Source organism: Polypterus senegalus, chromosome 7 (assembly GCF_016835505.1).
Source record: "Polypterus senegalus isolate Bchr_013 chromosome 7, ASM1683550v1, whole genome shotgun sequence".
NCBI lineage: Eukaryota > Metazoa > Chordata > Cladistia > Polypteriformes > Polypteridae > Polypterus > Polypterus senegalus.
The window spans coordinates 107417735-107444013 of record NC_053160.1 but is presented as its reverse complement, the minus strand read 5'-3'; the positions used below and the strand labels follow the sequence as shown (position 1 = coordinate 107444013).

Here is a 26279-nt window from a genome sequence, read left to right as displayed (position 1 = left end):
AAGGATGTCTTGTTTTAGACACCCTAACCGTGTCTCCTACTTTAAACTTAAACAATGGCGGGCCTGGGGTTTGCGCGCAGTATAAATTTTTGAAAACTTTCCAAGAATTTAACGTGTTTACAACGGAAGGAGCCATTTTTATGCTTCGATGATAACTTTTGTTGTAAGAGTATACTAAATCAGGCAATTTATCGATGTAGGTTCTCGTGTTATATGCACTGAAATATTTCCACATTTTAGATTTTAATGTCCGGTTAAATCTCTCCACCACAGAGGCCTTTAATTCATTTCCAGTGGTGAAATGTTTTATCCCGATCTTCTTTAACAGCTTTTGAAAATCACGGTTGAAAAACTCTTTCCCCTTATCGGTCTGGAGTTTCTTTGGAGTACGCCCGGCGCTCAGAATGTCTTGGAAGGCTCTCGTCACTTCCTTACCCGTTTTGTTCTTCAGGGGTCGTACCCATGCGTACTTAGAAAGTACGTCGATACATGTTAACAAATATTTATAACCCAGATTATGCTCGGTCACATTTGTCATGTCCGCTAAATCCATCTGCCATTGTGAGTCTATATCGGATACATAAACCTTATTTCTCCTAAAATGCCTTCTAGCGGGTTTGTGAATTGTATAAGCATATTGACGGATAACCAATCCGACACCTGTTGGTCATTACTTTTCTGACCGAAACCTCAAGAGCTCTTTTCAAAGAGTCTTTTCCCCCAAAGCTACCAGGATTTGCCGGGTTATAATAAACTTTTTTCAAGTAATCCTCCATCGCCGACGGTGAAAGAAAAATGTCAATGGTTTAAAAATCAAAGGAGGCTTTATTGGTAATTTTCAAAAACAGCAGTATTAAAAACATTATTAAAACATTTCATAGTACAGGCACATTGAGTTCAGACACTTCGTCTGATTTTTCTATATCGGACTCCACGTAAAACCCCAAAGGTGCATCGGTCATGTCTGGTACAGAAAAATGCCTTTTAGAGAAAGCATCGGCTAATTTCCGTATTTTAGAGTAAGATGGATCGTCCATGTTGTGAAAGGCCTGTACAATAGCCTCGCTAATAGAATGTTCATTTTCCAGTTCATCTACAGCATTTTGAACAAATGAATGAACCTTGTGAAAGAAGTTGAAGCAGCCCAGAGTCTTTATAACCAGGCTCCTGAGCCACGGTTTGCAGAAAACAGTCAGAACCTCTTGAAAACGGCCAACCCGATAAACAGAGTCCGGTTCAAACAGACACGTATGCTGCGTCTGGCTGGGGTGATCTATGAAACAACCTTGACAGGTGCTTTTTAGGTCCCGATCGACTATTATGTCCAGCAGAGCCGCAATCAAACTCTTGATCAGTTTCAGAGTCTTTCGAAGTGTTTCACCCAGAGCCCCGTCAGTTTGTTCAATGTCCATGCCCTCATAATCAGAATCCTGGGACGATGGCTTCCAAGAGGCCAGAGCCTCTACCAAGTCGTCCACAGTCTCTTCTTGATGCATGGTCTGCATGGCTATCTCCTCAGCGCCGTCAGGCTCCCCAGAGTATCCTCAGCAGGGACAAAAAAGTCAGGTCCTGTACGGTTCTCCAGGAGACTGTCCAGCCAATACATATCATCAGGAGCGGGTAACTGAGGTTCGGGCCAATAGATCTGGTCATTCGAGGGCATCAGAAGATCCGGCCAAGACGGTGGGTCTGAAGGGAGTTAAGGGGTGCAGAGTACCCGGAGTTAGGTACGATGTCGTCGGGCCAAAACAGGTCGTTGACTGCCGCTGTCTGTTCCGTAGACCAGCAGACCTGATCAGGTACGTAGCCGGCAGGGTGCTGGTTGTTACCCGCCCAAAACACATCGTTGTCTGTCAGCATCTGGTCTGCCGCAGAGTAGCCGGGCTGTAGGTTAGGGTCGATCACATCGTCGGGAGTAGAGTAGGCGGTGTTGGTTTGAAGGTTAGCCGGCCAAAACAGGTAGTCAGCGGCGGACGTATGTTCCATACCCCCGGAGCTTGGTTCTTCGGAGCGCATCAAAATGTTGAGGACTTCTGCCACCTCAGAGGCCGAGAGAACAGGGAGACGACCGGCCCAGCTAGCACCAGCTTCGGAAGGGTAGTTAGTTGAAGACATCTCGATAGGGTTTTAGGTTAATGTAGACTATGGAAAGACCTCTGTATTTATCTCCACTCACTTAGGGGGCGGTTGACTCCCAGTTTTCTTCCTCCTCCTCCGAGCATGAATTATTCAACATGCTAAACTCCTCCTCCAATTTTCTTTTAATTCTTTTCATCTGGTCGGATAGTTTTCCTTGATAAATAGCTTCATCAATATTTGGCATAAGAGCTTTAAAAAAACTCCAGTCTTTTATAGAAAAATTAATTTCACTCACTCGATCCTTTATCACATTTTCTTTATCTTCCTCTTCGTGACCGGCCTCGTTATATTCGGGTAGGATAGGCTCCTTCTTGGAAACGGTGATCGTGAGCTGGCCCTCTGCATTTCTTTTTACCTCTACCCGGCACAAAGCACAGTTAGAATCGTACCAGACAGAGCTGAAGCGTGGTTCCCGTAACTCCCGTAAGGCCCTGTTGGCTTTCAGTTTCTTAGGAGCATTCACAAGGCCATCCATTCTGTTTGCTTTTGTGTGTCGTAGTGTTTTCACTAAGTGACTAGAATTTTATACAAGAACTCTTTCGTTTCCTCCCACAGTCGGGGTTGGGAAGGGGTGGAGCGATATACCTCTCCCTAACCCTATAGGCGGATAGAGAGATAAAGGCGTAACTCGGGGGCGTGAGTATTGTTAATGGGGAGTGATAAGTGTCCGGTTTACGAAAGACCCACCCTAAAAGGCGGGGTTTAGAGATGATCAAGTATGACGGTGGTCCAACCCCCCAGGGGCGGGGTATAGTTCATATTTTTATAGTTTCCTATTTACATAAATTATATTTTCATATTTTATATTTTCATAAATCATATTTGGGGGCGGGGCCTAATGCCATCCATCATATTTGGGGGCGGGGCTTAAAGTCATCAATCAAATTCACACCTCTTTTGACACTTGCTATCTATATGTACTACTATCACGCATTTTCAGATCCATTGTGAAATGGTATAACACCAAAGTAATAAAAAAGGCAGCAAAATAGTTGCAGCATGACTTTTTTTTATTTGTTTCATTTTCTTCATTTGACAAAACACGTCTTGATAAAAGTCTTTATGTGACTTGCTTTTTATTCTTTCAATTCTTTTCATATATTTAATCCACTAAGCGTTTTGTATGTATGTGTCACTTGTTTGTACAGGTATTCTTGTGAACTGACTTTGCAAAATATCATAAATAAATAAATAACACTGGACGTTCTGTGATGCAATTATTTTGCATGCACACATTGTGATGACGATGCTGAAGCGATATACTGTTCAGCCTTATTGCAAAGCACACCACCCAGCTTCTTTCCTCTACTGCAACTATAGGCTTGGTTGCCCTAACCGTTTTGAGGCTATAGGCAAAGTTTTGGTGTAGGGCCCCGACTAGCACAATGCAAACATCTATTATGATATATGCATGATTCTTCAAGATAGTTCACTATTGCAGTGCAGCTAAAAAGAAGCTATAAAACTTTTGCAGATGTTCAAAGAAAGCAATTACATCTCTTTAACTTACGGCTGCATCAGGTACCATTACATGGGCAGCACTTGGCACAAAGTAAGCTCAGTGATTTTTTTGCAGCAGTCTGACTTGTACATCTTTGTCCTTCCCTTTGATTCTGACACCATATGAGTGCCCTCTGCAATCATCAAAAGGAATATTAAATTCATTATCTCAGTCCAGAACAAGAGCTGACAAAAATTCTCCTGTTGTCTCTGTTGAACTAATAAAGTGCTTTTTAATTCTGGGTACTTTCTCCAGTGTGACAACTCTTACAATCAGTGTAATTTGCTTCTCATTGCTAACATTAGGTGTGCAATCTAAAACAATGGAGTAATATTTGGACTGCTTGACAAAATTCACTAGATACTCAATTAACTTCTCACTTATTGGATTAATTAGCTCATTTTGAATTACTTTGCAAAGGTAGCTTGCACTGATGCTACTCTCAATGTGTTCTATATGCTGTTTTATAACTGCCTTTCTCTTGAAGCAATGACAAACACAAAAGTATTTTTCCAGCTGCATTTACTGTATAAGTGCAACTTATAACAGCCAAGTGAAAAATATAATAGCAGCAGTTCAGAAAACAAAATAAAAAATTAAAAAATAGAATCACAGATGATTAAAGGATCATCCCCTGCCTAAAAATACTTGAAAGTCAATCAGATGTAGCTAATCACCTTTTTCATTGTAAAGCAAGCTAATTGGCTCTGTGATTAGCATAAAAACAGCTATTCCTGGAGCATTCCAGTTTTTGGAAGTGCAACTGAAAGCAAACAATTAACTGTGAGTGGCAAGGCACTGTCAAAAAATCTCAGGGATAAACTTGTGGGCAAGGCACATGTCAGGAGAGGGATAAAAAAAATCAAAGTCTTTATAGATACCTAGTAGAAGAGTAAAGTCCATAATAAATTTAAAGTGTTTGGTACTACGAGGAATATTCCAGGATCTGGCATCCCTCTAAATTAGATGGAAGAGCAAGGAGAAAACTGGTCACAGAGGCTACCAACAGGCCTATGGTAACTTTGAAAAGGTTACAGGAAAGAGTGGTCATTGTGTGCACATGACAACAATATCACAAATGCTCCACAAATGTGACTTGATGGAAGAGTTGCAAGAAAAAAGTCAATCTTTAAAAAAGGCCACATCAAGTCTCAATTGAGCCCAATTCAAAGGCTTTATGAATTCCTAGTAGAAAAGTAATGTCCATAATAAGTTTAAAGTGTTTTGTATTACTAGGAAAATTCCAGGATCTGGCATCCCTCTAAACTGGACGGAAGAGCAAGGAGGAAACTGGTCACACGCGCTACCAACAGGCCTATGGCAGCTTTGAAAAGGTTACAGGAAAGAGTGGTCATTGTGTGCATGTGACAACAATATCACAAAAGTAACTTGCATGAGAGGGTTGCAAGAAAAAAGCCACTCCTCAAGAAAGGCCACATCAAGTCTCAATTGAGCTCTGCCAAAACGCACCTTGAAGATTCTGAGGCCAAATGGAAATAGGTATTATGATCTGACAAGACCAAAATCAAACAGCATATCTGGCAAAATGCCAATACCAAGTACAATCCAAAGAACACCATACCTACACAGTAAAGCAAAAAGGTGGTAGGATCCTGTTGTGTGGGTGTTTCACTACAGCAGGGACTGGGACAGTTTTAAAGATACAAGGAAATATGGATGGGGCAAAATACCATCAAATTCTTGAGAAACACCTGCTGCCTTTTGCCAGAAAGTTGTCAATGGCCAGAAGGTTCACCTTTCAACATGACCATGACCAAAGCACACAACAAAGTTGACCACACAATGGCTTAAGGAATAAAAAGTGAATGTCCTTGCATGGCCTAGTCAAAGCCAGACTTAAACCCCATTGAAAACCTGTGGAACGACTTGAAAATTGCAGTCCACCAACAGTCACAGTCATACTTTTTCCACCATCTGGTGCGGCTGTGCCTGAGAGGCACGTAATGCAGAAATAGCACAGTTCACTGTGCAATTTTGTCAAATCACACTATGACTACAAGAAAATAGTGTTATAGTTTGACTTACTTCAGCATAAATACAATTCAGTAAAATGCAATTAGATTTGTGAAAAAGATAATCCAAAGCAAAAAATTCCCCAAGTGAGATCCTGAGCTGTAACTGCAAAAACACGCCAAAATCCAGAATAACAAAACCCCAGTACACACAATGATGGACTCTCCTCAAATGCCTCTCAATGAACCACTGTGAAGGCACATCACTGACTTTGCAAGCTTGGAAGTGTTTGCACTATGTCTTTGGGATATAATTGCAACACAAAACGTACATTTTTAAGCAATACAACAAAAAATGCAAGAAATGCACAGATAACTGTACAGTGAATACTAACTGCTACTCTAACACGCTTTGCTCCTCTCATTCTTTTCTGTACTGCACATAACTGTGAAGCCCACAAATATACAGTATATGTGGCTACCACATGAATAAAGATACAAATAAAATCATACAAATACTTGAAGTCGCAATAGTTAAGTGCATGAATGTTGAGAATCAACTGCACATATATACAGGGTGAGCCAAAAAGAAGTACCACATTTCAAACGTTTATTCTACAAAAACACTACAAGATAAAATAAACTTCATTACGACACGAGAAAGATTATTTCACCGTGTTTTAAAAATGATGTCTTTAAAGTGGTGCCCATAATTAGCAATGCAGTCTTCAAGACAATTTCTGAATGCTCGCATGATTCGTTCGGCCATTTCAAGGGAAATAGTGTCAATTTCGTGGTAAACAGCGTCCTTAAGGGCTTCAAGGTTTTGAGGTCAGTGTGTGCATACCTTTGACTTGAGATAGCTCCACAAGAAGAAATCAGAGTGAGATCAGGCAAACGTGAAGGCCACGTAACATCACTGCGCAGAGAGATCAGTTTACCTGGAAACATCTCCCACATACCTTGAATAGACTTCCGCACTGTATGAGCTGTTGCTCCATCTTGTTGAAACCAGGCATCTACCACATCCGTTACTTCCAGCTGGAGCTACAAAAAGTTCACTAGCATTTCAATGCAATATTCTGGAGTGACGGTGACTGTTGCTCCCCCCTCCTCAAAAAAGTAAGGACCTACAATGTCAAATTGTGCAATGGCACACCAAAATGTAACACTCTCACTGTCTCTGATGAAGCTGACAAGGGTTGGTTTCAACCCAATAGCAAAAAGGTTTGCTTATTTACGCAACTATTCAAATGGAAATGTCCCTTTTCGCTGCACCTGACAATAGCATCTCGAAGAACGGTTGGAAGAATGTTCACACACGACTCTCTATGGCTCTCCAAGGTTCTCTCAGCGAGTTCCTGAACTACCATCATTTTGTAGGGAAGGAAATTAAGGTTCTCATGCAAAATCCTCCTTAAAGACATGTTGGAAATGCCTAAGATAGAAGCATATTTGCATGATGAATATCAAGGAGATTGAAAAATTGATGCCCTTATAGCTTGGATGTTTTCAGGCATTCGTACAGTCTGTGGACAGCCTGGAAACTTTCTGTACAATGTCGTACCTGTCTGTTAAAATTTAGACACCCACTGAAGAATTGTTTTTGGATTTGGGACGTCATCTTTAGGAGAAATGCTGAGGTGCGTTAGGAAGGTGCATTGCATATGATGATGGATTTGTTGTTTATCAAGAACGCTTCGACAGTGAAAGCAAGGTGCGTACCGGACCAAGACAATCACCTATCAAAGGACCCCTACCTCAACCCACTCAGCTGCCTCTACCGTGCGCAATGACCTTGAGAAATGTGGTGCTTCATTTCTTCATTTTGGCTCACCCTGTACATACAAATAGAAAATATACTTTAGAATGAACAAAGAAACACAGAAAAGAAAAAAAAAAAACAAGCTAGGGAACATACTCTGGCCGTTCAACAATATATCACTCACCTCACTGGATTGTCGGATGTCCTGGAGAGGAATCCAAGCAGTGCCCACTATTGAGTCCCAGATTAATCCCTTGTTCCAGACTTCAACAGTTAAGCCAAGGTCCAATCGGCTTATCTCACTGTAGCAACAGAAAAATAAAGCACAGCAAAGAAACTAGTACATTGACTGTATACGAGAGTGTAGGCATAAAAAGTCAAACAATTTTAACATTAATTTTAAAAATGTTTGTGTGCACCTTAAATGACAGGGGTGTCCAACTCTGATTGGACTGGTATAAAAAAATTTGATTTCGTTACCAATACCAGCTTTCAGACCTCAGCACTGGTACCAAAATGCTGCTGAAGCAAAAAACTGCTAAACCCAGTGTCTCACTCCAGCCTGCCTGGTGCACTGCACAATCACACCCAGTGCTGTCCTTTTTGAATTTTAAGTACATCAAAAGAGGAAGATGGCTGTAAAGTCTACAGCCCACTGAAGATTGGGTAGATACCTGAAGAATCTAGTATCATGCTAAAGAGCAAAAAAACAAAATGCTGAGCAAAAGCGCTTTTAACCAGTTAATCTAGCATTTTGATTTTGCGGTTAAAAAAAAGAAAATGAACAGTTCTGGAAATGTCTGGAGTGGAAGAATAAGATCACCAACAAGCCATAGAATTAAATAATGGGATTAATTAAATATAAGCATCATCTTATAGTTAGTAAGGAAACTAGTTGGACTTAAATTGGTTGGAGTTTGAGGCCCCAATCTAGCAAGACATCTATTAGCTGATTTCATACCTAATTTTTATTTGGATAAAATCTAAGGAAAAAAAAGAAGAAATTCAGAGGAATAAGTGTTAAAACAAGATCATTAAAATGGAAAAAAAGAAGTCAATTAACAGCAGAAATAAGAAATTGTCAGAAAGTAATACCAGTAGCCATTGCAGCCCTCAAGTATCAGATGGCATATAAAATGCACGTAAATTTTAACAAAAATATCTGTACTTCCAAAACACACCCAATCTAACACATACACACGCACACAAACGCATACTGGAAAAACGCAGAGGTTCTGCCTCCACTCTGCACAGCACACACAGTTCCAGTGTACAAGCCAGCCATGACATTCAGCAACTTTGATGGCATGTACCACAGGGAAGCTCAACCAACTGAATCGAACTGTTTTATCTTGGTAGAGTAATATATGTATTGCTCTACTTTCCCCTATTGTATTATTAATATGCAGCCTTTGAATGCCTAATCTCACAGACTTACCACTGTTTATAAGATATTATTTTATATAACTTATCCCCACCTTCATTTCTATATCTGTAACCTCAGGCAATTAGATGTAGTAAAAAGACAAGCAGGAGTTAAGTTACACATAAATAATAAAAAAAATGCAAAGTACATTTGAATATTGGCAACCATACAACCTGAAAAAATGGTAATGTGTAATTCAGGTGGCACACAGACTTGTAGTTACTTAAAATGTTTCTAGTTAAGGCATCGTTGGTGCTCAGCTTTCAGCCACATGTCTGTTCAATATGGCTGCTGAGCTGTGCTCTTCATTGTGTTGTCTTCATCATCACAGGTTAGCAAGAGAGATGCTTCTTCATCATATGTTGGTTAAAGAGAGAGAATGTGGTTGAGCAAGCAAATTTATAGGTTTTCTGTCCAACCCCTACAGCCAAGCCAGGCAGCCATACCTCAGACCAATGGGTGAAATAGAACCTCTTATCTCCTGCCCCAAAACCATATGTTAAACATCCTGGCTTCCTTGCAGGGGGTTCAAAGACTTTAGCAGAGAAATACTCATCAAACTGGTTTAAGAGACATCCCCCCAAATCCTGTCATAAAATTACAAAGAGACAGTCGAAAAAAGTGTGTTGGGCAAACACGAATATCTCTCACCGAAGTACCACTAAATTACATTGGTTTGCCTAAATTATAAATAAAGACATACAAAACATTTATCAAGTTATATGCAAAATCCGACATCACAACAGAACGCTTTACAATAATTGAAAAAGGCTGCAAAGAAACTCTGCTGACATTCGCGTTTGTGCTCCATGAGAACCATCAGTGCCAGGATGGGGTCAATGGTAGACTTCTTAGGCGTAAAACCAGACTGCTCCGGTCACTTGTAGGTGAGTAAGTGATCATGGATCTTCCAAATGGAAGCAAAGACTGCTTGCAATGCCAGGAGGACAGCCTTACCACCAGCCTGGAGAAGTTCACCCTGGATACCACATATCCCTGTAGCCTTCGCTACCCTCAGCTGGTTCACCACCTGTGCAATCTCAGTGAGATTGGGTGTTTCACAGCTAAATAGAGTATCAGCCTCAAGAACTGTGAACCCAGAGATATCCAACATCCAAGCTGGATGATAAGCTTTAAACAGATGCTCAAAGTAGCCATCCCAGTAGGTCATAACGGCAGTGTCATCCTTAAGGACTGTTCCATCAGCTGCCCTGACTGCCACTCTCCTAAGAACAGATTCGGCTGTGCATAATGCATCAATTCCTCTGTAAGCAGGACATAGATCACTAGACCATAGGTCACTTGCCTATAGATTCCTCCTTATCTGCCCTCAGAGCCCTTGCACCTACCTGTCTTTTCAGTTCCTGGTACAGAATGGAGTTGCCATCAAGCCATGCGCTGTGACTCCTCTCAATGATATATGTCATGCGAGATGAAATACCTCATTCTGGAAACACTAGTAACACCAACACAACCCTCAGAAACCTTCAGGGTCTTGTCATGGAAGGTCTCCCAAATCACAATAGAATCAGAAGTCGCACCCAAGTCCTTAACACTAGAATTACCAGAGCCTACGAAAAAACTCGTAATTCCGTCCCACCTTAAATTGCTTCTTAAATCCCTTCACACCTCTCCGCCAGCGTCCTTTGTCTTCTAAATGTGCTGATAAAGAGAAGCTAGGAGCAGCCGGCTATTCCATCCCCCCACCAATTTAGAACGTGCATGAACTTCTCTCAGCTCATGCCTTGATTGAGTATCTGGGAGTGAAGTGGAGTTTTAGAGTGGAAATAATAGATCGTTATTTGGAACACACGCATTTCATGTCTGTTCCGTTTCTACAGTAATCTGTGTAAACACATTGTTAAAACAGAAACGTTTTTTATATTCTAGTAGTAGATGACAAAATGTAGGCATAAACTATATAATGTATGAAGCCTGAAGTTCAAATATCAAAGAAACATTTTCACAAGAATAACACAACAATTGCGCTTTTATTCAAAAATATAACTGCAGAAATAAAAAGCCGGCTTAACATGCGACATTGACAGCCATTTATTGTAACTGCCTCCGTGGTTCAATAGAATCAGTTCCCGCTTGGGAATCAAAAGGTCACGAGTTCGATCCTGTGCCACTCCGTTTTGAGAAGTAAACTGCTCTTAGTCTTACTATTTTAGAATAAAAGCATACATTTGATTTCGGTCTGTGACAGCCGGTGCAATTTATGATCCTTGTAAAGGTTAGCTTTTTTTTTTTATTCACTTTTCATTCCCTCAGTCGCGTTCAGAATCAGTCCATACAGCCCCATCTGACACGGCTGTTTTCACATAAAGATGCGCTATAGCTCTGCAGTGTACCACGATACATACTAAAGCCCACCCCACCCGGTTGCTGACACACAAACGCTGGCGAAGCTGCCGTCTTCGTATCTCACCGTCATAGGAAGCTTTTGTCATTTTGTGTGTTGTTTGCATCTTTTGTCCATATATATTTGCATATATCCATCTTCTTGTATCCTTATGTTATAAATAAATTATATTATTTTTCCAATTACAACAAGGGTACTGAGTTATTTGTGAAAGCAAGTTTCTGGCCACATTTCTAATCACAACAGAGAAAGTGAAAGTGTTAATGTAGACTTTCGTCAATTTAAGAACCTTGTTCATAAATGATACATATCTTTTCGTATTTCTGGTGTCCTGGCTACAACCCGAAACAGAGATCCTACACCCCATTACCTTCATTAATTAGCCGCCCAGGGTGGGTGTCTTATTGATTATTAATCAAATAAAATCCTACACAATTATTTAAAAAAGCATACTCATAAGAATGCACATGATCAAAATGTTATGAGCCTAACCTATTAAGAGAAGCAGCAGTAAAACTGAACAATAACACATTTCATAGAATGTTCATTAACTTTTCTAACTAAGAGAATGGCTGTCATGATCAAATTTTACAGCCGATCTCCTGACTGTAACATATGAAGGGGAACTGGAGCTGGTAGAAACTGACTACCTGACACTGAATCTCTGATGGCACATTTTTCCGAAGAGGCAGAAATTCAATGATAGCAAAATACTTAATTTTGTAGTACTCAGCATATACACAGACTTGGTTCTTGAACAAGGAGCATACACTATAAACCAATTCACACACTGTATTTTAGTAAACAGGAGCAGATATCTTCCCACTTACAAAATGAACATAGTAGAACACCTCTTTCAGGTTAAGAATAATCATACTTCATATTGATGGGGAGGTGCTCAAGTAATTAAAAAAAAATAAAGGAATTGTAAATGAGATTACAAAGTAAAATTATAATATTTTTAAAGAAAAGCCAAGCAAAATGACACCTTTTATTGGCTAACTAAAAAGATTACAATATGCAAGCTTTCGAGGCAACTCAGGCCCCTTCTTCAGGCAAGATGTAATACAGAAACTGAAGTTTCCTGTGTTTATATCCACACACTAGGACAAGAAACAACAATGGTAAATTTTTGAATGAAAACTCTTAAATGTAAAAAATTAATAGGTTCATTCAGGCTAAGATTAATTTAACAGGAGATAGAAGAACAATGTATGGTCAAGATCTTTAGATAAGATAACTGTCCAATAAAGTCCTTTGAAGTTTGTGAAGTTTTTCAAAACAATGCAGATCTGTAGTCAGGTTGTCTGTGTCAGTCTGAGAGATGCAAACAGTCTTCATATCTGGCTATAAAACTCTTGTCTCTGTTCAAGCCATGCTGTAATGTATTAAATTTTAACATGAGCTTAACTTCCCATTGTTTTCTCTCTTGCTGCGTTTTGAAGTTGCCCATAAGCACTGTGACTTTAAAGTCCCTCTCACAGTGTCCATGGCTGTTGAAGTGGGCCGCTACAGGAACATCTGTGTTGCCATGTTTAATGTGGAATCTGTGTAAATTCATTCTCTGGCGGAGTGTTTGTCCAGTTTCTCCCACATAGAGTGTAGTGTCAGGACATTTCATGCAGAGAATTAGGTAGACAACATTCGATGATCTGCAGGAAAATGATCCCTTTATGTGATGTTCAAGTCGGGAGTTTGGTATAATTATACGGTCTGTATTGTAGATGTGGGCACACGTTTTACATCTTTTCTGTAGGCAGGGAGATGTGCCATTTTCTGTTGGTTCATTTAGGGAGCTTCGGACAATTAGTTGCTGAAGGTTTGGTGGTTGTCTGTATGCCAGGAGAGGAGGTTCAGGAAATACATTTTTTAGTGTTTGGTCGTTGTTTAGTATTGGCTGAAGTTCCTTTATAGTTTTGAAGTGTTTCAAGATGTGGGTTGTAGGTGACAACAAGGGGATGCGGTTCTTGTTGTCTTTGTTTTATATTCCAGAAGGTTCTCTCTGGGTATGGCAGTAGCTCTTAGTATTTGAGTGTCTGTTGTTTTGGGGTATAACCTTGTTTGATGAATTCTTGTCTGAGCTCCTGCAGTTGTTGATCCCGGTCTGTCGGGTCTGAGCAAATACTGATTGTACCGTATTGCTTGGCTAAAATAATGGAGCGCCTTATATGTTTGGGGTGAAAGCTATTACGTCTTAGGTAGGTCCGTCTGTCTGTTGGTTTGTGAAAAACAGAAGTTGCAAGGGTGTTGTTTTTCAGTTGAACTGTGGTGTCAAGGAAGCTGACTTCTGTTTCTGAGTAATTCAGCTTCAGCTTTATGTTGGGGTGAAAAGAATTGTATTCATTATGAAAATGGAGGAGGTCCTTCTCACTGGCAGTCCAGATTATGAAGATGTCATCTATGTAACGGAGATATAACATTGGTTTTAAGATGCACATTGACATGAAATCTTCCTCCAATTTTGCCATAAATAGGTTTGCATAGTGAGGTGCAAACCGACAGCCCATTGCAGTCCCCATTTGTTGCAAGTAGCAATCTTGTCCAAAAGAGAATAGATTATGTGTCAGAGTGAATTTTATCATTTCTATTACTGACTTTGTGGGTAAATCATGTTGTCCGAGGTACGTTTCACATGCCAGTATGCCATCATCATGGGGGATGTTTGTATACAGGGCCTCAACATCCATTGTGGCCAGTAAGGTTCCCTCAGGTAAGGGGCCCAAAGCAGACAGTTTTTTTAAGAAGTCAGTGGTGTCCTGGATGTAGCTGGGAGCAGCTGGACAAACACTCCGCCAGAGAATGAATTTACACAGATTCCACATTAAACATGGCAACACAGATGTTCCTGTAGCGGCCCACTTCAACAGCCATGGACACTGTGAGAGGGACTTTAAAGTCACAGTGCTTATGGGCAACTTCAAAACGCAGCAAGAGAGAAAACAATGGGAAGTTAAGCTCAAGTTAAAATTTAATACATTACAGCATGGCTTGAACAGAGACAAGAGTTTTATAGCCAGATATGAAGACTGTTTGCATCTCTCAGACTGACACAGGCAACCTGACTACAGATCTGCATTGTTTTGAAAAACTTCACAACCTTCAAAGGACTTTATTGGACAGTTATCTTATCTAAAGATCTTGACCATACGTTGTTCTTCTATCTCCTATTAAATTAATCTTAGCCTGAATGAACCTATTAATTTTTTACATTTAAGAGTTTTCATTCAAAAATTTACCATTGTTGTTTCTTGTCCTAGTGTGTGGATATAAACACAGGAAACTTCAGTTTCTGTATTACATCTTGCCTGAAGAAGGGGCCTGAGTTGCCTCGAAAGCTTGCATATTGTAATCTTTTTAGTTAGCCAATAAAAGGTGTCATTTTGCTTGGCTTTTCTCTACATTCATAATGGCTAACACGGTACAACAACCTAATATTTTTAAAGAAGACTATTCATATAAAACAGACAAAATTACAGTATTGAATAGATTTTAGTACTAGGCTGTTGTACTGTGTTAGCCATAGTCCCCATGGACTATGATGTATGCGGATGACATTGGGATCTGTAGCAAGAGTCAGGAGCAGGTCAAGGAAACCCTGAAGAGGTGGAGATATGCTCTAGAGAGGAGAGGAATGAAGGTCAGTAGGAAGAAGACAGAATACATGTGTGCAATGAGAGGGAGGTCAGAGGAGTGGTGAGGATGCAGTGAGTAGAGCTGGCAAAAGTGGATGTGTTTAAATACCTGGGATTAACAGTACAGAGTAATGGGGAGTGTGGAAGACAGGTGAAGATGAGAGTGCAGGCAAGGAGGAGTGGGTGTAGAGGAGTGTCAGGAGTCATTTGTGAGAAACAGATATTAGCAAGAGTGAAAGAGATGATCTACAGGACGGTAGTAAGACCAGCTATGTTAAATGGGTTGGAGATGGTGACACTGACCAAAAAACAGGAGACAGAGGTGGAGGTAGTAGAGTTAAAAATGTTAATATTTACATTGGATATGGCAAGGATGGACATTAGAAATGAGTACATTAGAGGGTCAGTTCAGGTTGGCCAGTTTAGAGACAAAGAGAGAAGAGATTGCATTGGTTTGGACATGTGCGAGAAGAAATGCTGGATATACAGTGATCCCTCGCTATATCGCGCTTTGACTTTCGCGGCTTCATTCCATCGCGGATTTTAAATGTAAGCATATCTAAATATATATCACAGATTTTTCGCTGGTTCGCGGATTTCTGCAGACAATGAGTCTTTTAATTTATGGTACATGCTTCCTCAATTTGTGGGCCCAGTTGATTTCATACAAGGGACGCTACTGGCGGATGACTGAGAAGCCACCCAATCAGAGCACGTATTACGTATTAAATAAAACTCTTCAATGATATACAATATGCTTCCCTCGTATTGATTTTTGATTGTTTGCTTTTCTCTGCCTCTCTCACTCTGACATTCTCTGCTCCTGAAGGAGGAGGTGTGAGCAGAGGGGCTGTTTGCACTGAGGCTGTTTGCTTAGAAGATACGGATGCTCCTCTAAAAAATGCTGAAAGACTACCTTCACATTGATCCCTTCCTTGCGGCTGCTTTATCGCAGTGCTTCCACATAAAAGCCCAACAGCCCTATTGATTTTTGATTGTTTACTTTACTCTCTCTCTCTGACATTCTCTGCTCCTGACATGCAATTCTTTGAATAGGAAGATATGTTTGCATTCTTTTAATTGTGAGAAAGAACTGCCATCTCTGTCTTGTCATGAAGCACAGTTTAAACTTTTGACTAAAGGGTGTTATTTCATGTCTAGATGGCTCTAATAATGTTAAAAAATGTATTTAGAAGGTCGTAAAACAGGTTTTCGATGCTCTAACTGCAAAAATATAAGATTTATAAATAAAGAATCCTACTTCACAGAAATTCATTTATCGCGGTAGAGTCTGGATTAACCGCGATAAACGAGGGTTTACTGTATTGGTAAAATGATGCTAAGGATGTAGCTGCCAAATAAGAGGAATAGAGGAAGGCCTAAGAGGAGGTTTATGGATGTGGTGAGAGAAGACATGCAGGTGATGTATGTAACAGAGCCAGATTCAGTGGAAAGAAGGATATGGAAAAAGAGGATCTGTTGTGGCAACCCCAAATAGAAGTAGCTGAAAGAAGAAGAAGTAGAATAAGTAGAATATGCTTTTTAGACATTTGCATAACAGATAATGTATTGTTAAATATTTTTGATAAAACAGACAAAAGATTAATTTTTGTTTAACCAAGACAACAGTGTGTTTGCTTCACTGATGTGACCATTTGTTTCATTAGTTTAAAGTCCAACAACATTCATCCTGCCAGGGAAATGCACCCTTGACCATACATGCCTACAACAAGGTATATGCCTGCAGAAGGTCTAGTTTACAAATTGATTTAGGAGTTGGAATGCAGGATAAATAGGTTTTTTGTTATAAACAAGAATAAAATAACCAAAATAAAATTGTGTCTGCATAGAAATATACCATATGAAGAATAAATGCTCAAACTCAAAATACTGTGTAATGATAATTGATGTTGATCTGTGAACTCAACAGCTAATAGTAATGTTTTAATTTACATACAGTAAGTATTAAGAGGATTTGGTGTTTTTGGCAGAAGTTGTTGTACATGTTTAGGACTGCTCAAGTAAAGAGTTACTCTTTTCCAAACAATGTGTCACTGAGTTATTGGAACCTGCAATAAAAACAATATATGGTGTCAGGAGTGTGGGTTTGGAAAAGACAGTTTGAGACAAGGAATTGAAAAAAAAGACACTTACAAAAAGAATAAATAACATAATAAAAGAAGAAATGGAAGGTCTGCAGCCGCCTCCAAAGCTTCAGTTGACCGGTATTATAGCTGAAAACTGGAGGAAATTCAAACAGCGCTTTGAACTCTATTTGTCTGCAACTGACACAGATCATAAAGCGGAAAAGATGAAAGCTTCATTATTTTTACATGTTGTCAGGGGTGAAGCGCTTGAAATTTATAATAATTTTGTCTTTGAAGATGGGGACGAATTAAAACTGAAGCCAATTATGGACAAGTTTGAGGCATACTCTTTACCAAAAAGAAATGTGACCTACGAAAGACATCGATTTTTTACGTGCATACAGAAAGCCAATGAAACAATTGATCAATATGTGACGGAGCTGAGAAACCGCAGCAAAACGTGCGAATCTGGTGAGCTTACAGACTCTTTGATCAAAGACAGAATTGTATGTGGAATATCTGATAACGAGCTAAGAGAGATGTTGCTTAGAGAACAAGACCTAGATTTAAACAAAGCTTTAGTGCTATGCAGGGCTGCTGAAACGGTAAAGTCGCAAGCCAGAGAACTGATACGATGCACTGCAGATGTTCTAAAAAGTGTGATAAGAAAAAGGCATCTGAACAGAAGAAGGCAATACAAACAGAAAGTTCCAGAAACGAGGCAAATAAAGTATCACTCAAAGTGTAAACAATGTGGAACGTTGCATACACCAAAGAAGTGCCCAGACTATGGTAAGACCTGCAATAACTGTGGTAAGAATAACCATTTTGCAAGATGGTGTAGAAAACAAGAACAGCAAAGTAATGTGAATAGTGTTACAGAAACTGATATAGAAGAATTTTTTGTAAATGTCTTGTCAGAGAAAGGACGAAATGGAAAAGACTGGGCTATTCTTTTGCAGGTGAATTGTGTAACTGTTTTGTTTAAGCTGGACACTGGAGCACAAGTAAATGTTATTTCAGAGAATGTATTTAATGCTTTGAGGACAAAAACCAAAACTACATAATGCACATGTGAAAGTAACAGGTTATGCAGATGCTGATATCCCTGTAATAGGAAAATGTGTGGCAAAGGTGACAAATAAGGGCACAGTGCTCATGTCAACTTTTATAATAGTGCCAAAAGATGTACACGCAATATTGGGTTTAACTACTTGTGAGAGACTGAATCTAGTAAAGAGAGTTTTAGTCCTTGAAAGTGAAAACCCTGATTATGAACAGCTGATAGAAGAATACAGTGATTTGTTTAAAGGATTAGGATGTCTCCCAAGAGAGCACACTATAAAAATTGACAGAAACACACCTCCCATCATCCATCCATGCAGAAAAGTTCAATTTTCTACGAAAGAACCTTTAAAAGCTAAGCTTGACAGAATGGAACACCTACGAGTAATTGAGAAAGTAGACACTCCAACTGAATGGGTTAATTCTTTAGTAATCCTAGACAAGAAAAATGGAAATTTAAGAATTTGTCTGGATCCAAGTGATCTGAATAGAGCAATTAAGTGAGAGCATTTTAAACTCCCTACACATGAAGAAATACTTTCTCAATTTGCAAATGCCAGCTATTTTAGTAAACTGGATGCATCTTCAAGATTTTGGCAGCTAAATTGGATGATGCCAGTGCTAATCTGTGTACTTTTAATACCTCTTTTGCCAGATACTGTTTTTTGAGACTTCCTTTTGGGATTGCTTCTGCACCAGAGGTATACCATAAAACTATACATATGATCTATGAGCACATTGAAGGTGTTGATACTTCCATGGATGATATAATTATATGCGGAGCTAACAAGGAACAACATGATGAGAGACTCAGAAAGGTATTTGAAGCTACACGTAGAGCCAATTTAAAGCTGAATAAAAACAAATATAAAATAGGGGTGTCTGAACTGACATTTCTAGGCAATACCATCAGTAGTAGGGGTGTCCATCCTTACCCAATGAAAGTGTCAGCTATTAAAAATATGCAAAAACCACAAAGTAAAAAGATGTTCAGAGGTTTATCAGAATGGTTAATTATATGGGAAAATTCATTCCCAAACGTTCTGAAGAAATAGCTCCAATAAGAAGGCTAACTGAAAAGAAAAATGAGTGGGAATGGAATCACGAGCAAGAAATGGTATGGCAACATTTAAAGAAAGTACTTATAAAAGAACCAGCACTGAAATTTTATGATCTGGCAAGACCCATCACAATTTCAGCTGATGCATCTCAAACAGGTCTGGGCATTTTAATTCAGAAATACGATAACTGACAACCAGTGGCATATGCATCTCACTTTATGACAGGTACAGAAACCAGATATGCCCAAATAGAAAAAAAGCTGCTTAGCATTGTATTCACATGTAATAGATTTCATCAGTTTGTTGCAGGACAACTGGTCATAGTAGAAACTGATCATAAGCCATTAATATCATTATTTGTGAAACCCCTCAATGAATTTCCATTATGAATTCAAAGGATGATGATCAAACTTCAGCGTTATACACTAAATGTTGTATATACACCGGGAAAGCAGATGTATACAGCAGATACACTGTCCAGAGCAGCTGATCCTAAGTCTCCACCTAATTATCTGAAGATATCCAGGCATATGTAAGCCTGATTGCAGAAGCTATACCTGTAGCAAATGCCAAAATGCATCTAAATAGGCAGGAGACTGAGAAAGATGAGACACTTATGCAGGTTGTAAATGCTATAGTAACTGGTTAGCCTAATGCGAAAAAAGACTGTAGTATGGATCCTAGTGAGTATTGGAACTACAGGGCTGAATTGACTGTTATTGATTTTATTATATACAAGGACAGTAAAATTGTGATTCCACAAAGATTAAGAAAATACATGCTAAAAAAATTCATGAAGGTCACCTGGAAAATGTAAGAGAAGGGCTCATGAAGTAATGTATTAGCCAAGAATAAACCAAGACATTTCAGATGAGGTGTCAAATTGTCCCAACATGCATTCGGTACCAGCCCAACAATCCCAGGGAGCCACTAAAACCACATCCGGTACCTCAAAGACCTTATCAAAAGGTAGGTGGTGATCTTTTCACTTGTGACCAGAAGGATTATCTTATTGTAACTGATTATTACTCCCTGTATCCAGAAGTATGTGGATTGAGTAAAGCAACAACAGAGAATGTCATTGTGTGCATGAAATCCATTTTTTAAAGGCATGGTGTGCCAGAGGAAGCTTTTGCAGACAATGGTCCACAATTTTTGAATGCAAGTTTTAAAGCCTTTGCAGATAGCTGGGAATTTTTCATAATACTTCTAGTCCTCATTTTCCACAATCCAATGGTCTTGTAGAAAAGTCTGTGGGCATGTTAAAAAACTCACGTGAAAAGCAAAGGATTGTGGAGGTGATTTTTATAAGACTCTTTTAGCATATCGCAGTTCACGACTAGAATGTGGCTATTCACCAGCATATCTCCTATTGGGTTGACGTGTTCATTCCAATCTGCCAGTAAAAGATGATCTTTTGAACACACGGGATGGTGAGGAGATGAGACAGTTTAAAGATCAAAAACAAACTTAAACAAAATATTTATTGTGACAGAGGCACACAACAGTTGCCAGAGCTATGTGAAGGAGACAGTGTAAGGATTCAAAGATAACACAAGTACATGGACACAAAAAGGGATTGTAGTAAAACAAGCGTAACCCAGATCTTACCATAAACAAACAGAAGGAGGTAGAGTAATTCGGAGGAATTGACAGTATCTTCTGAATGAAACAAATTTTAATCAGCTGGAATATTCTAATAATGAGCAGGTGAATGTTGTGGAAGAAAATTTAAAAGAATAAGTACAACTCAGGAAATCTGCTCATCACAGGAAATGCCCTGAAAGACTGATTGAGTCATGTTAAAACAAATTGAAAATATGAAAATTCTTGGGTATTGGCTATTGTACATAATTTTAAATAGTGAAATTTAAAATACTGAAAATATGTTGATACCAATTTTCAAGAAATTACAGTCTTTTGAGTTTATAAAGAAAGAAAGATGTAATGATAGTTGATGTTGATCTGTGAACTCGACAGCTAATAGTAATGTTTTAATTTACATACAGGAAGTGGTAAGAGGATGTGGTGTTTTTGGCAGAAGTTGTTGTACATGTTTAGGACTGTTCAAGTAAAGAGTTACTCTTATCCAAGCAATGTATTGCTGAGTTATGGAACCCACAATAAAAACAATACATATTGAACTATTAATTAAACAATATAATAATATAGGAACTTAGAGATCAACTACAAGTTAAAATCTGAATTGCGCAAGCTAACACATTAAATAAGCTGTCACTCAGGACTACCTGAACTTTATCATTTAGAACTATTCCCGAACTAGCCTGTGTATCTTTTAAATGACTGCTATGTAATGATTTAAAATATGTATATTTACTGACTGAAACATTTTATCTATTAGATCATTCTTTTAGTATTTGTCTCTAGCAGGGAGTGCTAGCTCCCATGTTGGAGTAAGTTCTTTTGTAATTGTAGCATGTTACATAACCCGAAACTATATAGATTTAATATAAAAAGGCAAAACCCCTCAATTAGTGATATGGTGGTAAGAAATCACATGGGAGAAATAACACCTTTCTTTAATGATTGTTTACGTAGCATTACAGACGAGGAAGCCATGACAAGACCGTCACAGAAGTGGGGGCCCGATGTATAGAGTCTGCCATTTTCGTCGCTGCGTTGGAAGGATTTTCTGGATCAGATGCGGTACGGCGGGGATGGTGAGTACGGCCGACCTCGTACAGCATAAGGGAGAATCTGCTGAAATTGGCTGTGATGTTGTTAATGACCAGCAACGAGTACGCGGTTCTCCGACAGTGGATGCGGCGCAGAGGGCTGCGTGCGCGGTGAGGGGAGAGACAGCGAGGGGGCTGGCAGGACACGGGCTGTTCAGTGCCCCAGGTTCTAGCACCCTCCACGCAAAGTCGGTGGCAATCTTGCGCCGCTCTACAGGGACGCAGACGGGAAGGAGTCTCTTTATTTCCATTAGGAGACTCAGACAGACAGGGCGTCCCAGAGCGACAGGAAGAATTGGAGGCTGAGTGCCGGTTCCTCCAATAGGATGGGAAGTGGTGCTGGGTGCACACTTCCAGAAGCTGGCCGCCCTCTGTAGGGGCAAAGGGAACCCGTGAAGTGCCGGTCGGCGGGGGGAGCGCTGCCAGTGCGTGGCACAAGGGGACGCCAGAGAAGGTTGTCCAGGCAGCGGCTCTGCCCCCGTCTTTCTCTTTGTTGCAGGACCGGACCCTGGACATGCAGTAGGACCCGCTTCGTTGGGAACCTGCCACCAGAGTGCCACCACGGCTGGCGAAGCCTACGACGAAGCGAGTGGCGCCAACCAAAGGGGCGCGAAAACCTCGGACGGGGAGCCAAAGGAGTGGGCACCAGGGTGCCGGTAAGAGAGGGGAGCGCAGCCTGTGCGAGGCACAGGAGGGCACCAACTGGTGATGTTCAGGTGGCATCTCCGCTCCTATCCCTGTTGGGAGAACAGGGCCGGACCTCGGCGGCCCAAGAGTAGGACCCGCTTTGGGTGTAAGCTGCCCTTGCAGAACGTGTCGCTCCTCCCTAGTGGTCTTCGCTGGCTGTAGGGTACTGTCAGGGATGCCAGGGGCAACGACCCGGCCGGGACGCCTTGAGGGACCGGAGGAGAGTCTACGCGCGCCCTGGATCACGTGGGGGCTGCCATCCTGGTTGCTTTGGGGACAACGGGCACAGAGCTTGGAAGCTCCACCCTGTAGGGGCCCGTGGTCGCCGCCAGGTGGCGTTCCCGTGCTTTGGGAGCCCTGGACCTCAGCACTTCCGCCACACCAGAAAGTGCTGGGGGGGAAGAAGAGCAGGGACACCCGGAGTGCTTCCGAGGATGCAGCCGGCACTTCCGCCACACAGGGCCGTGTCGGCGGGTGATTGCCGGAACCCACCTGGAGCACATCCGGGTGATAATAAAAGAGGCTGCCTCCCTTCATTCAGGGCGAGAGTCAGGAGTGGTGTGGACTGAGCCTACAGGAGGAGGTAAGTAGGCAGCCTGGAGAAGGAAGTAAGGCATTGTGGCCAGGACTTTGGGGATTTGTGGTGCACTTTTGTATATATCACTGTAAATAAACGTGTTTGTGGGTGCCAAATATTCGCGGGTGAAGGACTGTGTTTATGCAAATGAAGATGAGATGGTCAGGGATAGACTAGTGTTTGGCACAAAAACATCGCTAGTAACCAGCCAATCCTAAAAATGCTTGTACTTGCCGCTTATTTATCGCACGGGGCCAATTTAAGATGGCATCAATTTTAAGACATTGTGGTTTAACGACACCCCCCCACCACTAGGTAGCCTAAATATTTGGCTTCTCTCAATCCAAAGAAACATTTCTTCGGATTAATACGAAGCCCTGCTGACGCCAGTGTGGAGAGTACTGTTTGCACCTGCCATACATGATCGTTCCATGTGCTGGAATAAATGACGACGTCATCCAAGTAGGCGGCACAATAGGAATTGTAGCAGTGTGTCTACCAGACGTTGGAAAGTAGACGATGCCCCGTTCAAACCAAAAGGAAGGACCCTATATTGCCAATGTCCACTGGGTGTACTAAATGCGTTTTTTTTTTTTGCCAATACCCTTTTGTCATGTCAAGGGTAGTTAGGAATTGAGCGCTTCCTAGTCGATCGAGTAGATCATCCACTCGCGGCATCGGATACGCATCAAATTTAGAAACCCGATTGAGTCGTTGAAAGTTGTTACAGAACCTCCACGAACCATCGGGCTTAGAAACTAAGACAATTGGACTAGACAAAGGGCTATAGCTTTCTTCGATAACCCCTAAATCCAGCATTCGCCCAATTTCTAATTCTACTTCCACTTTTTTTGCCTCCGGGAGCCTATAGGGTCTCTCCCTGACAATCACTCCAGGGTCCGTAATAATATCGTGCGCAATCAACGCAGTACATCCAGGTATTTCATCCACAACCTTAGGTACAGACAAGATAGCTGTTTCGAGATCAGGTCGTTGTTCGGGTGTCAAATTGGAACCAAAATTAAGTTTAGCACAGGACATAAAAAGCAAACTGGGCTGACCGGAGGAGGGATCAGGTTCCCTTTCCTTCCACGGTTTCAGCAGGTTAATATGATATACTCTTTCGCTCGGTCGACGATTAGGTTGTTTAAGTAAATAGTCGACAAGTCCTTTTCTTTCTTTAATTTCGTAAGGTCCTTGCCAATGGGCTAGTAATTTAGAATGGGAGGTTGGGAGCGGTAATAACGTAACTGCATCAAATAAGAATTTGGGCTTAGTAATGGAGAATACTGCTCCGACTGCCTCCACGCCGTGTCCCTCAGTAGCACGGACCCACACGGGTACCCAATGCGAAAATTTCGATGTCCCATCATCCTCTGCGGGAGCTGACATAGTTGAGGCAAAGAGTACGTGACACGTGTTTCGCCCTTATTTGGGCTCATCAGGCATACACACTCCATGGCATCCCCTCGTGGGGATCGAACCTTGGACGTCAGCATCAGAGGCAGACCCTTTAAGCTCACCACAGTGTGTAGTTTGTTTATTTGACAGCCTGGAGATTTGAGTAATTATATTCATAGCATTCATAGTCTGAAACACGATCTAACTGCATGGGTGGTTACCTACCAGGTAACGCATGCGGTTGGTCTGTAAGTCAGCAAACGTCCGCCATGCCCTCTCAGTCATGAGAAGCAGATCACAGAATGTAATATAGTTTTACTGTCAAATACTGCAAAGAGCATGCAACACGTGTTTCGCCCTTATTTGGGTTCATCAGGCATACACACTCCACTGCATTCCCTCACGGGGATCGAACCTTGGACATCAGTGGTGAAGCCCTTTTACGCTGCACCACGGCGTGAGATTCATTTATTTGACAGCCTGGTATATATACTGTATATATACTAGGGTGCTTCACTCGCCAACCCCCGTCTTTGTTTTTCCAGATACACACTTTTAAGATTTTTTTTGTTCTTTGAATTGTTGCTTTTTAATTAGTTTTACTTTTATTTCAGAACTTCTGTAAAAACAATATTTAGAATCTTTCGAGTCTCAATTTGCTGAATCTTGTTAATGAGGTCAGTGAGACATGTATTCAATGACTTTGTACCATAATTTAGGATAGGTTTCTCTGTTTGGAATTTCAGCACAGACAAAACAATCTACATTATCAGCAGTTAATTTTTTTTGTAAAGTAGCCAATAAATGCATGTGAGGTAAACTCCGTTTTTGAAATTCTCTTGACTTAAACTTCAAAGACTTACAGTATTTACATACTTCTGACATATCATCTATGTCCATATTTTCGATCTCTATTCGCCTTTTCGTTATTTCTCTTTTTAATAATTTCTCTTTCTTTGCGCTAATGCGATGTTTACATTCTTTGCTTTGACATTGTTGTTTTTTTCTGCTTTCATATTCTGTATTTTGCTCTGCATGCGTTTCTAGGAGTCTTTTGAAATCTAGTTCTCATTATCTCTAACCTGCTCTGCATGTATTTGGTCCCTTGTTTTTTAACCTTATTATGATGTTTTACTTTGTCATACCTACTCTGAATGTGTATAGCGCCAACGTCTGGATTGGATGTGCTTTTCTTTTTAATTCCACTTGTTGCGGGCTGATAAGTACTTTCCTTATTTTCTGAATTTGCACCTAGATTATTCTTTTTCTTTTTGTCTCTCCAAGGCATTTGAGTCTGTTTTCTTCGCACTACTTTCTTCTTCGCTTAGTTGTCTATGTTTCATTTATAACGTATTGTCCTTATACGCTTTATGTGCGCTAAGAGCCCTGGATCTTTGTGTGCTCAAAGCCAAATCACGACTGAGTGTGTTGCTGCCCGTGCTGTTATTTGGTTGTAAGTAGGGCGTGTCTTGCAAGAATCTTATGTTCTACGTCATCGCAAGACGGTCATAGGTAAATCTGTTGGCACAAAGTCTCATGTTTAAGGTCCCTGTGAGACTCTCCATGGCCAATCTCTTTAGTCTCGCGGGTCTTTTAAGTGTCTTCCGTGACCGTATAAGATCACTTCTTGTTGCCCTACTGTTTCTCTCCAGGATTTTTTCATATATATATATATATATATATATATATTGTAAGATATGGCCGGCTATGTATCCTGGCCAATACCTCCAGGCCGCCAGATGGAGCCCTCCTTGCAGCGTAGAGGTGCCCTACTGTACACCATGGGGGCCGCCAGGAGTCGCTGCAGGGAGGCCCAGGGACTATTTTCCCTACCATCCGGAAGTACGTCCCACTCACATGGACAGAAGAAATGACGTGCTTCCGGGATGAAGAAAAAGAGAAGT

The 26279-nt window shown here is 40.7% G+C and overlaps 1 protein-coding gene across 1 annotated transcript in view; it reads right to left on the bottom strand.

Annotated features, from left to right (window-relative positions):
• The window catches only part of LOC120532052 (protein unc-13 homolog B-like), an 812076-nt gene that overhangs the window by 575462 nt on the left and 210335 nt on the right, over nucleotides 1-26279 (bottom strand). Inside the window, exon 4 of the mRNA XM_039757963.1 lies at nucleotides 7563-7680. Coding sequence (XP_039613897.1) covers nucleotides 7563-7680 — 118 coding nt within the window. The remainder of the gene's footprint in view (nucleotides 1-7562; nucleotides 7681-26279) is intronic.